We start from the raw sequence: 14,061 nt of genomic DNA, 5'->3' as shown, positions 1-14,061 counted from the left end.
AAGATTGCACGGACACCTCATTCGCCAGATAAGATAGATAAAGTATCCACAAAGACTAGTAACCAAATGTCCATCAATTTCTAGCATTCAATCTGAAACTTAATTTCTCCTGATTGACAAGGGTTCACAGACCAGGTAAATTTGAAGGCGATGCTCATTTTCTCGGTCTTTAAGGAGGAATAGCACACCTGAGATAACGGATATGGATGGAAAGTGGAGAATGTGTACAATAATATTTAAAAATTTTATTGAAAACTTTCAATGAAGCCATGATCTACAGATCAGTATAGTTAACACATTAACTTACAGAGCTACCCTGCTAGGCAATTACTAGATTAAAAATGTACAAGTATAACTGATATGTATATTTTCATTGTGTTTATAAAAGAGGCCAATCATTATGATGATTTGTTTTACTTCAGCTTCCTTAAGTTTAATAGTATGTTGTTGCCAATGCTGTAGGGTTTGTCGTAAATCATGATCCTTCCATCAAGGTCACTTATAAGGTCAATGTCACAGGTTAATGAGTTGTTGAATTTGTTTCTAGACTATAAATTGTAACTAACCTTGCAAGAAATCTATGCAATGTACAATATTGTATATTGCCCATGGCATATTAAGTGTGCCCTGATCTCAAGGTCACAGATATATTGAGATTCGACAGTGTTAGTGTTATGACTTTTCCTCACTCACTTGCAGTGATTTCCAACTGTAGTAAAAATATGTCATGGTCTTGAAGCAACCTAGGTCATTTTGTGTAGGTTATTGACACATGGCTATGGGATATAGAAATCATGACCCAACTCTTACTGGATACTGGTAACACTTGTGTGAAATGACTACTTTTGCATAGCTTTGCCCATTACTTTAGGCATGTCTTGACCTTGAACTGATTCTATTTGACAAAGGTAAAGTTTAATGGGTTCATTGTTGTCAGGGTGAGTATTTGGTAACACCTATTTTGTATGCTATCCGTATCTGCAAATATGTAACTTTAATGTAGGTTAACTTTCATAGTGGATTGGGAGAGTTATCCATTTTTATACACCCACATAAAAATGTGGGCGTATTATGCTATACCGCTGTCGTCCATCTGTCTGTCCATCCATCTATCCCTTCAACTTTATCTTCGCAACTCCTCCTAAACCCTATGGGGGATTTTGATGGGAATGCTGTCCAATGTTTTTTAAAGGAGTTGTGGCCCTTCGACTTAATTTTTTTACGCCCACATTTTTATACGGGCATATTATACTATACTGCTGTCGTCCATCTGTCTGTCCATCTGTCCCTTTAACTCTGTCTTCGCAACTCCTTCTAAACCCTTTGAGGGGTTTTGATGAAACTTGATACAAAGAAAGATCACAGTGTGGAGATGTGCATATTACAAGGGGAATGCTCCACCACTATTTTTGAAGGAGTTTGGGCCCTTGGACCTGGATTTATCTTATGCAAGTACCATGTCTTCGCAACTCCTCCTAAACCCTTTTGGGGATTTTGATGAAACTTGGTACAAAGAAAGACCACAATGTGGAGCTGTACATGTTTCAAGGGGAATGCTGTCCAATGTTTTTAGCTCACCTGAGCTGAAAACTCAAGTGAGCTTTTCTGATCACCCGTATTCCGGCGTCCGTCCGTCCGTCTGTAAACTTTTCACATTTTCTACTTCTTCTCAACAACCACTGGGCCAATTTCAACCAAAGTTGGCACAAAACATCCTTAGGTAAAGGGAATTCTAAATTGTTAAAATAAAGGGCCAGGCCACCTTCCAAGGGGAGATAATCAAGAAAAGGTAAAAATAGGGTAGGGTCATTAAAAAGTCTTCTTCTCAAGAACCACTGGGCCAGAAAAGATGAAATTTATAGATAAGCTTTATTAGGTAGTGCAGATTCTAAATTGTTAAAATCATGGCCCCCGGGGGTCGGATGGGGCCACAATAGGGGGTCAAAGTTTTACATACAAATATATAGGGAAAATCTTTAAAAATCTTCTTCTCAAGAACCACTAAGCCAGAAAAGCTGAGATTTATATGAAAGCTTCCTTATATAATGCAGATTCTAAATTGTTAAAATCATGGCCCCCGGGGGTCGGATGGGGCCACAATAGGGGATCAAAATTTTACATACAAATATATAGGGAAAATCTTTAAAAATCTTCTTTTCAAGAACCACTGAGCCAGAATAGCTGAGATTTATATGAAAGCTTCCTTATATAATGCAGATTCTAAATTGTTAAAATCATGGCCCCCGGGGGTCGGATGGGGCCACAATAGGGGATCAAAGTTTTACATACAAATATATAGGGAAAATCTTTAAAAATCTTCTTCTCAAGAACCATTGAGCCAGAAAAGCTGAGATTTATATGAAAGCTTCCTGCTATAGTGCAGATTATAAATTGCTAAGATCATGGCCCCCGGGGGTCGGATGGGGCCACAATAGGGGGTCAAAGTTTTACATACAAATATATAGGAAAAATCTTTAAAAATCTTCTTCCCAGAACCACTAAGCCAGAAAATTTAAGCTGAGATTTATATGAAAGCTTTCTGATATAGTTCAGATTCAGGTTTGTTGAAATCATGCCCCCCTGGGGTAGGATGGGGCCACAATAGGGGATCAAAGTTTTACATACAAATATATAGGGAAAATCTTTAAAAATCTTCTTCTCAAGAACCATTGGGCCAAAGAAGTTCATATTTACATGAAAGCTTTCTGACATAGTGTAGATTCAAGTTTGCAAAAACCATGGCCTCCAGGGGTAGGTTTGGGGCCATAATAGGGACTACGGTTTTACATGCAAATAGATATGGAAAATCTTCTGATATGGACCATGGTGACTCAGGTGAACGATGTGGCCCATGGGCCTCTTGTTTAAAGGAGTTGTGGCCCTTGGACTTAATTTTCTTCTATTCAAAATACTTTGTCTTCACAACTCCTCCTAAACCTTTTTTGGGGGATTTTGATGAAACTTGGTACAAAGGAAGATCACAATGTGGAGATGTGTATATTACAAGGGTAATGCTTCACCGCTATTTTTGAAGGAGTTAGGGCCCTTGGACTTGGATTTATTTTATGCAAGGACCTTGTTTTTGCAACTCCTCTTAAACACTGTTGGAGATTTCAATGAAACTTAATTAGTACAAAGGAAGTTCACAATGTGTAGATGTGCATATTACAAGGGGAATGCTGTCTCACTATTTTTGAAGGAGTTGCAGCCCTTGGACTTAGATTTATTCAATGCAAAATACATTGTTATTGCAATTCCGACAAAATCCTTTTGTGGATAATCCTTTCTTACTTGTTCAAATTCCTGGGTCAATAATGTATGCGGGCGTATCATGAACCTATTATGTATTTCTTTCAGCATGAAAGGTGAAGATAACGAATAGTGAATCTGTTAAAATCTGTCTTCATACTGAAGTGTGTTTGTCAGGTATTAATGGAATATATTTCAGATATTGGATCAACTGTCACAGAAGGGAAAGTTTAACAAGCTTCAAGCACTGGATATCAGCCATACCCATGCTCTGTCTGAGAATGCCATCTACCAGTTCCTACAATCTCATGGTCACCATTTGACTGGACTCATGCTGTGTGGAAAACCAAAGCTAACCGAGAACTTCTGGCTCAATGTCATAGGATTTCTAACCAGCATCAGGTAATAGTAATCTCCTATTGTAAGTAAAAGTGTTACTGTGCAATATTGCTTCACCAAAGACTCAGGTGAGAATATTCTGAACAGAGTCTGCCTGCTTGTTAACTTTTCACATTTTCAACTGACCTGGCTGAAAACTAGTGTAAGTTATTCTCAATACTTGGTGTCCATTGTCTCTCTCTGTTGTAAGCATCTGTAAACAATTATGCATATATTCAGTCTCCATGCTTGGTACAGTGAAACCTGTCTGATTTGACATGCAGTGAGAACTAATTTTGGGTCAGATTAGACAGGTCAGATTGCACAGTGTAAAAGTTCATAGAAAAAAATAGAATTTAAAAATATGGGTAAAATAGTAGCACTTGCTTGAGAAAAATGATTCATATACAAAGGAGTAGGGAAAAAACCCAAACCAGTATATTAAAGTATAATTGGACTCCTTCTGACTTTCAATTTGGTCAAATCTTACCTCATTTTAGTAAGCAAAGGCCAATAAAAATGGGTTTACTTTTTTGAGCAAAAATTGTGGTCTGTGCAGGACCTGTTCATGAAGGAGATTTATAAACAATAAAGCTACTCTGATTTGATTTGTTTTTATTGTTCCGGGAATTAAATCAAAGCAAAAATTGGAGAAAATACCTGGATTTTAGCAATGGAATTGGGGCCTTATTTCAGACCCTGCAGATTTAACAGTGCAACAGATTATACAGGTGTCTGATTAGACAGGTCTATCTGTATAAATACAGTATTCCCATCTGTAATATGATCGTCATTGGTTTTGATTGGTTGAAGTGAAATCAGTGGAACTTTTCCAGAATGGTTGCATCCCCAGTCACCATATCTAGTAGAGATGTTCCTCTTATGGACCTCCAGAAGTAATAATACTCTTTGGAGTGATTTGAGTTTCAAAATGGCCTGGTGTGAGTGTGAGTTATTTTGGCAAATTTGACTTCTTTTTTCAGAATGGCTATCTCCCCAGTCATTATACTTGGTACAAATATTTCTGTAGTGGTCCTACACAAGTTTAACTTACTTTTTGGAATATCATTCAAACTTGAATAAAGTTGCCATAACTTTTGATTGTCTGAAGATGATGAAGCCAAATGAGCAATTCAGACTCTTAACTTAAGATCCTGTTGTTTACTTCTCCAGAACAAGTGAACCAATCTTTAACAAAAATATCTTAGAACAAAGGGAGGTGCAAGAAATAGTGAAAGAAGATGGGATTAATAAAACTTCTCAGGAACCACTCCAACAGAAAAACCAAAATGTGGATGAAGCTTCCTAAAATAAATGAAGTATTGAGTTCATTCAGACTCTGATCCCCAGGACTAGGGCAAGGCCATGATAGGGGGTTTAAAATTTACATAGGAATGTAGGTGTCGTCACATTATTTACCACCGTCTTGTAAAATAAGTAAAATGAATATCTGACATAAATTTCCTTATTTTATCACTAAATACTTGCATGTAATATCATTTGGTTACATAGGAAATAAATTCAGTATCCAGGTCCAATCATGGTTGTATGGAACGTATCCCAGATTGTATTCCAACAGTCTTCATCCTGCTGCTTCAGGGTGTATGAAATTCATGTAAATTCTCAATGATACAACCTTGATTGGATCTAAATTTGCTGCATGCATCACAATGGTATCCTCAATGGGAATTAAAGGCTAACGTTTTACTCTATACATGTAGCTAGAGAAAATTCATCTCAGTCAACTTTGACCCCTCAAAACATATTCTTAGTACATTGGTAGTGATGAGCTTGTATTTATGATGAAGATTATTGGAAATGATGGATTACTCTACCATTCTACCATAAATGAGTCAAAATGTTTTAAGAACTGTAACACTCACTTACTCCTCGTCCAAATATTCAGTTTCATTTCAAGATAACTGTGAAAATTGGTACATTAGATTATGTTTTACGACATAATTGGTTTTTTTCTGGCCAGATGTCGATTTCTGTTTGTATTTTCAATCTTTGCTGTATGTATCTTTCACACTTTTACCATTAGGAACCTAACAACATGTGTGTCTACATTAATGGAAAGTATTGGTGTTATTTCATGTGGAAGAGTTATGGAGAACTGGATGTTTGTATGTTACTAAACAACATCAGTCTCTGCAGTCATTCTCTGTCTTGTTTAAAAAAAAATCGACTGATTTCATTTATTTTTTGTGGAAATATATCCATTTGAGATTTTATAAATAAAATTGATTTGGAGATTATTTCCTGAACCAACTCATGTTTAATGTCAATAGAAGTTTAATGTCAATAAAAAAAAATTTATTGAGGCCGGTCTAATACAACTTGGATTTGTGTTAATTTTGTAACATAAAGAATCTTTTAAGACCACGAGTACTAAAACCAGTGCTTTAGATGCCCAGTATTGCATACATGTATTGATCATTAGATACTGAATAACTCAGCAGAAGCATGGCTTATATCAAAGAAAATAGCTTCCCAGTTACTGGGTACACAGACAAATCAGGAATAGGATAATGCCTATGTATAGGCCTCTGTTGCAGATTTTATTAAATACTTATTCTGAGCTTTATAGAATCCTTTGGGCTTGTTTTGCAGATCCAAAATCAATTTGACGGGCTTTATTTTTCTGTCATCTTTTCATCAAAACTAGGAAATGCAGTGTCAGCAGAGTAGATTATCTGTTGCTGGTATATAGATGTGATTGTCATCTGTTGCTAGGGTTTCAGGGACTGACCCACTGATTAATGTATTTTTATTTGAAGAGTTAAAGCACTCCATTTAAAGCTGAATTAAGCTTAGTGATATGGCATGGAACTGCAGTAATTTATTTGTCCATAACTATCATCCTCGATCATGTATTGGTGTCAGCTATAGTGTATGTAAGGATGGGTTGATATAACCCTATAGCTGTCTTCATTACTGTAATAGCCTGTATTATCAGACAAAACTGGATGTGAAATTGAGGATGCATTTCTTTCACATGAAATAAAAATTTGAACAAGTAATATGACAATTACCATTTCTGGTTCGAATTTGTACAATGGACACACATATATATAGCTTAACAGCCATTAACATGAATAAGACAATAATAGAATTTATATTTGTTTGGAATTGTTGCCCACCAGTTTTTAGCTCACCTGAGCCGAAGGCGAGCTTTTCTAATCAAAACTTTCCATTGTCTGTTGTTGGTTTTGTTGTCGTAAATTTTCACATTTTCATCTTCTCCAGAACCACTGGGCCAATTTTAACCAGACTTGGCATAAAGCATCCTTGGATGAGGGGGGTTTCAGTATTTTCAAATGAAGGGCCATGCCCCTTTCAAAGGGGAGATAATCTCAAAAATAGGATGGGGTCATTTAAAAATCGTCTCAAGAACCACTGGGCCAGAAAGGGTGAAATTCACATGAAAGCTTCATGACATTTTGGAGATTCCAGTTTGTGAAAATCATGGGCCCCAGGGGTATGATATGTTGGGGCCACAATAGAGGATCAAAATTATACATGTGAATGGAACCAAACTAAATGACACAAAGCATCCTTAGATGAAATTTGTTAATATTAAAGGCCATACCCATCTGCAAGGTAGGTCTGTCATGGTTCCAAAAATGTTCGAGTTGGGACGATTCAGGATTTTTTAATTCGGGTTCAGGTATTTCTGTTTGGGTCTATAATATAGCTATTTTAAAAATCTACTATACAAGTTAAAATCAATAACTTATTTTTGCATTTACTCGCAGACTTGGACTCTGGTTTAGGTTTAACAACCATGTTACATGTCACTTCTACTCGTTTCCATTCCATGCTTTCAATGTTTTGTCGTTGACAATGTTGATCCTGTGGTATATTTTAAGAGTGTTTGATATATCTTACATATATAACTGTCATAGTTTTGTCCATAATTCCGTCATTGAACAATTGATCAAAACACGGCCTCATTTTGGATTTTTACATTATTTTGTTGAAACAGATTTCTAATAATGATTCTATCATAAAAACTGGACCCAAACCGAAAATTGAAAAATGGAACTGAACCCGATCTGAACAAAACAATCCACAGTTTTCAGTTATTTCAGGTATATACCCATTGCAACCCTACAACAATGAACTGCTACCGAGGTGAGTGATGTGGCCCATGGGCCTCTTGTTTAAAAATGACATCTTACAAAATCTGAAGAAATTATTTTATTCATTTTTTACAACAGAGATTAAAATAAAGAGAAGATTTGAATCACTCATTGCACAACAATTACAAGCAAAACAAGATATCTTTTGAATTAACACTGATGCCTTTGTATGACCACACTCCAAGGTCAAAGTCATGAGCTCAAAGGAAAGGTTATGTCACATGGAGTGCATTTAGGAATATGAAAACCCTATAGATCCATTCAAAAGTTCAAGGTTAAGTCTTTGAAATCATTGACAAACAGATGGATTGACAGACCAAAAACTATATACCCTCAAATCTCCGATTATGGAGATAAAATTTTTATAGAGGATGGTCAGTTTTTTAAATCGAGGCAAGCTACTGACAAACAATTTGATGGTACAGGGGTTTCAACAGTCTCGTTTAAAGTCGGCATTTCGCAAATTCTATGGTTGTCATAACGATCTAGTTTGCCAATACAACCTATCATTGGGTCAAATGCTGTCTGACGTGTTTCATACCAACTGTTAGACCGTTCGCGGCGATCATTGATTTTGACTATGGATAACTCTGTTTACCTGATCAAGATATAGGGCTCACGGTGGGTGTGACCGGTCGTCAGGGGATGCTTACTCCTCCTAGGCACCTGATCCCACCTCTGGTGTGTCCAGGGGTCCGTGTTTGCTCAACTATCTATTTTGTATTGCTTATAGGAGTTATGAGATTGATCAATGTTCGTTATCTTCACCTTTCATGTGTATCCCATTATAACAAGGTTCACTAGCTGGTACAAGTATGGTTCAGAGGATGGCAGCTTACCTTTATAGAAGACATTTTGACTCTGAAATCTTCCTGTCCCCGTCTGCCATGTTCTGAATGTACATTGTATGTACTAAGTACTTGTACAGAGGGGAGGAAGATTCCAGGCTCGAGAAATGTAGTAGGTCAAGGAAATCAAATGCAAGAATGTTATGGACACCATATAAAGGGCATCATCCCAGTTTTCTGATTGTACTTATTGATTTCTGATTCAGATAAGCAGGTACTTATTGATTTCTGATTGATAATATAAAGAAACCCATCCCAGCTCTCTTTCTCGCACTTAACCGTTACAGATGTGGTGGGTGAGGGAGGAAGATCTCCGGGTCAGATTAAGTTCATAGTCAACAGGCAAATTTCACAAAGTTGTTAACACATTAAAGAATACCATTCATTTTCAGTGTATATACACTTACTACAGACATGTTCAGTGAGCATGAATTACTGCTTTATCACAAAGAAACAAAAAGAAATTGGTATCCAATGAAAAATGATGAAACTATTGTTTTAAGGCATTTCTTCAAAATGTTGACATTTATCAATGACTTATTTACACTGGACTGTGTCTCCTGTCTTACAGGGTGTGTGTGCTAGGAACAGCCAATGGATGGTTCCTGAGGATCCAGAGCAAGGTCCACATAGACCAGGTGATTGAGGGTTTTGCCCAGAACTGCCCACGCTTGGAACGACTAGAGATTCAGTGGGACCCCGACACCATTAGGTTCAGTGACAAGAGCAACAAATTTGTGGATCACATCAGGTGAGCTTAACAGGGCAAGTCCATGAGGGAGCAATGCTTACTATATGTATATTATGTATTGCTCTTTGATTTGCCTCTGTTTGTGTTGTTCCAGTTATAAACAAATACCTCATTTTAATTATGTCTCCCCTTCAAAGGGGAGACATATTGTTTTTGTCATTTTTCTTCTTATTACATGTATTATTATTCTTCTTCAACCAAATTTTGTCAAGGCCCTAACTAGAGAACCCTTTGACTTTAAGACTTCAAACTTGGAACATAGGGAGATGGTATGGAGGAGGGGTGCCCGCCCCCAAAAACTTTTGATCTTGACCCACTTATAAAGTCAATGTCAATCTTTTACGTCAACATATAGTCCAGGCCAATAGCTGAGAACCCTTTGACATTACGATTTCAAACTTGGAACGTGCCAAGAGGACATAGATACAAGGTGCACTGTACCAAAATTTTTGACCTTGACCCATTTCTTCATTCAATGTCATGTTTAAAAAACTGAATGATTTCATAACTAAGATTTGTTTGACATCAATACTGCAAACTTGTAATATGGAAAGGCAATATTGAGGAGGGGGTGCACATCACCAATATTTTTTACCTTGACCTACTTACATTGTCAAGGTCACTCTTTTACATCAAAGTATAGTCCAGACCATAACCTGAGAACCCTCTGACATTAGGTTTTCAAACTTACAACATGGAAGGCAGATTTAAGACAAGATGTACTGTACCAAATTTTTTTTACCTTGACCTATTCCTTGGAAAGCAGACATAAAGACGCTTGCACTCATTATTATTGCCCCGGTTATTAGACAATCAAACTTTGAAGGGGAGACATCTGGTTTTTTTGTAAAAAACTACCCACTAGTTTACTGTCTGACTTGACTTATTCCTGTTTGCTCCGTGGGGAGCATAGGGCTGCATACACACCTCTCCAGCGTACTCTGTTTTGGGCTGCATTTTTTAACTCAGGGCCCAAGTAAAACTTGCCTCTCTGGCCTCTGCTTCTGTAGTTCTTTACTGTCTACAAACATAAAATTCTCTCTAGATTCTGAAATAGATAAGTAATCACTGCAACTAGGTCAGGATATAAATCGGTACCTAGGTCACATCTGATGATCATTTGTCTGGGCCAGAATACATCCCTGATCATAAATGTATGGAAAAAGAAACAGGAAGAAGTAAATCAATTTTATTTAATACTACTATTAAATCAATCAACATAAAAAAAAAACCATCAGTGCTCTGTGACATATGGTACATCCCATGAAATTCTACCCATTGTGTTTTCCTGAACCTTTTAGTATGATTTACAGTACATTATACAATGATACTGTATACATATTTGATAACATTACATGTATTTTGAGCTCTGCTTCCATGCAGCTGTGCTTATTTTGCATTTTTCATGATCAGTAACTAAATATAGCTTTCCTTCTTAATTGATACGTTTATTGTAGTCTGGTTGTAACATATTGAGTAGAACTTATTGCAATATGAATTTGACTTTTTAAGAAACAGAAAAGGAACGATTCTGTTGGGATTGAAATCAGTTTTGTTTTCTAGACCCCAATACACACAAAGACTAGGGGATCTCCCTGTCTGTCAGGTTCAAGCAATAACTTTCAAGTTTAGTTTATGCCTTGTGGTTCTGGAGAAGTCAGAAATGTGTAAAGTTTACTGACAGACAAACAGACATCTTATATCTGTATAATGTACCATTTGAGCTTTAACAGTCAAACATCACTGTCTCTATAACCCCTATATTTATTTTTAGGTAAAAAGGCAAAGGTCACTTTAATAGCAGGGGATTACAAATTCACTGAATTTGCGTGTTCAGTCTTGTCCGCCATTATAAAAGGTTAATTAAAGTGAGAGGAGAATAGATTATATAATCTCAGTTGGTAATGTAAAATAAAAACTGTAGTTCAAGCTCATTAATGAATGTGGTGCTCTGATCTGTAGTAGTTTGAATATTCCCCAGTTTGAATAACCCCACATGGGATATGATTAGGACAGATAGGATCTGGAGGTTATAAAACTTTTTTGAGCACGTTTTCCTACTCAAACTCGAACCCCGTGCTGTAAATCGTACTCATACTCAAAAATGAAGGTTATAAAACTTTTATAAAATCATTCTCATTCTCAAATGGACTGTACATGCTCAAGATTTTTGGAGTATGCTTCAGAACTTGCTCAGAGTTGTACTCAAAACAAACATGGCTGAGTTTGAGTATGACTATGATAAAAGTTTTATAACCTCCAGACCATGTCTCATTCTCTTTTTATCTTATAATTATAGCTCCCCTCCTACAAATGAGGAGAATGTGTATAGGTGTACTGGTTACTCCCTCTCTCCTTCACTCATTACTATAGTACTCAAAAAACTTTAAAAATCAAAAATTCGTTTTTGATAAAGGGGTCTGATGAAGGGTCAAAAAACAACTTTTATATATGAAGGCTTTATGACCTTGACTCATGTACTCACATTAGTTGGTTGCATTCTTGCCTACTTCCCCTCAAAGCTAGTTAGATTGAAAGAAGAGGAAGCTGCTGACGCATCTCATTTTATAGACACTTGAACCAAGTCTTTAGGAAATTTGCTGCATGCAGGAAAGAAAAGTGGCTGTATGGACCTGCTTATATTCTTTGAATTATCGTTAACATCTTTCATGAATGATCTTTTCAGGTTGAGATGCCCCCACCTCAAATCTTTCACCCTGAGTGATGGTGAGTACTATGAAATGGTGAAGTCCAACTTTGAGAGGGCAGACCGACTGAAGGTTGTACGGACGACAACGAACTACTGCACCAGCATTGTTAGCCTACTGCACTGCTTCAAAGATCTCTTGTTCAACTGAATCACTCGTAGTATATCAGTCCACCACTTCCACGATTTAAATTCAGCTGGAAGAACTGTCACATGACTTTGCTGATCTACTCTAAAATTCAACTGAACGTACAAGAAGACATACAAACATCCATGTTCAGATAAATCTACCCCAAAAATTCTGCATGTTTGTTTCTCTGCCTTTATAACTGTTGTACATTGATTTGTGAAAAACATCCCCAAACCTGTCATAATTCAGTTTTTTGCAACTATCAGTTTCATGCTTACGGCAACAGAGAATCCATGAATTGCAGTAAAAACAGAGCCAAGTTTTCTGTGTATGACTATACAAATACATATATTTTTATGCATGTTTGTACATTTTCAGTTTTTACCTGAACTACAACTTAGCTCTGCTAATTAAATAAGTACTGATACGGTATCCACAATATAATGTGGAAGAATTATGTATTTAGTTTTGTTAAGTTTCATTTCATCTTTTAGTTCTGACATAAAGCCTACAAAGAATAAATTGGACATTCACCTAAATCTTAAGAGAATGTATTAGATAATGACTCCACCCAAAGCCAAAACAGAATGCTTTAGGCAATAGTTCTGCTAACTACCACGTGTATTTTCTTCCAAAGTAAATGCCAACTTGGTCAGCAAGAAAATAAATTGCAAGACTGGGATTCAAACCTGGGCCCCCTGAATTTCAAGTTAGGTGCCCTACTGAGCTATCTGACTTTGTGAATGAACCCAGCTGATTGCCACATTCTTTCTTCCCTCTTTTAAAGGTCCTCACACCTTAAAGACATAAACCCAGAATCTTTATCCCTTGGCAGGTATCTACCGGTCAGTTTCCTGGGCTGATTTAGGACGCCAAATGTAAAAGGAAGCAAGAAAATGCAACAGACCAGTCTGGGATTCAAACCTGGACTTGAATCTTCCATCAGGTGCTCTACCAAATGAGCGATCTGGCACTGACCTAGCTTCACATTGGTTTATACATATCACATTATGTGCAATCCATTCTACTAGATTTTTTTCTATAATAATAATGTCCCTTTATTGGAGATAAAATATCAACCGTTTCAGTTATCACCTTTTTTGTTTATTCCTATTTTCAAAGTAAATACAAGTAAAACATCGTATTATTATGATAATTATTTTGTGCAACCAAATGTTATTGGCATGTCTTGTTAAAATAGTCATTTACTCTTAATAAACAAACATTTATCTTGTTGCTCCAAGACATGAAATAGCAAACAGCAGTCATAAAAATGTGTCTGCAAAATATATTTTATGAACATTTTGAATTTGAACAGCTGGACTGTTTAACAATATAAAACTAGAAAGTATTTTTACCAAGTGTTTTGAAGATAAAGAACGTGCTGAATGTAATCTTGTGTTGTGTTATGGAGTCCCAAGTACAATAATCGATCTATTATAATGATAACTATGCATTGTCAGATGGAATGTTGAAATAAATTGAGTCAATTATTATGGACTATTGTGTACTTTTTGCCTGGCTTGACAGTGGAGCATGCAGGTTAGGAGTTGTTCTTACAATGTCTATTCAATTGCCTGTTTAAAACAATCATTATGTACTCGGTGTAATCTGCAATTGCAGCAGTTTTCATACATTAATCAAAATCAGCATAGTGATTATCCTTGGGTAGCTGTGGAAATGCAAATACTCCAAGGAAAAATCGCTAAAACGCATCAGATGCGTATGGCCGAGTTGCATTTTGGAAAATTTTGCACGCTTGCATTCAAGAAGTAAAAACATGCACGTATTTAATATAGTTTATAAGTATGAAGCTTTGAATGGCCGCAATAGGTATTTAGTGTGATAATGAC

At 36.5% G+C, this 14,061-nt stretch overlaps 1 protein-coding gene across 4 annotated transcripts in view; it reads left to right on the top strand.

Annotated features, from left to right (window-relative positions):
* LOC125657728 (F-box/LRR-repeat protein fbxl-1-like) overlaps window positions 1-13,702 on the top strand; it is a 37,873-nt gene extending 24,171 nt beyond the window's left edge. For all 4 annotated transcript variants that reach the window (XM_048888472.2, XM_048888475.2, XM_048888471.2 and 1 more), the window contains 3 exons: window positions 3,449-3,651; window positions 9,192-9,371; window positions 12,058-13,702. In XM_048888472.2, coding sequence (XP_048744429.1) covers window positions 3,449-3,651; window positions 9,192-9,371; window positions 12,058-12,229 — 555 coding nt within the window. In that variant the 3' untranslated portion in view covers window positions 12,230-13,702. The remainder of the gene's footprint in view (window positions 1-3,448; window positions 3,652-9,191; window positions 9,372-12,057) is intronic.
* Window positions 13,703-14,061: the final 359 nt, after the last annotated feature.

Source organism: Ostrea edulis, chromosome 9 (genome assembly GCF_947568905.1).
Source record: "Ostrea edulis chromosome 9, xbOstEdul1.1, whole genome shotgun sequence".
Taxonomy (NCBI): domain Eukaryota; kingdom Metazoa; phylum Mollusca; class Bivalvia; order Ostreida; family Ostreidae; genus Ostrea; species Ostrea edulis.
The sequence above is the reverse complement of the archived record's forward strand: the minus strand, read 5'-3'. Positions and strand labels throughout refer to the sequence as shown.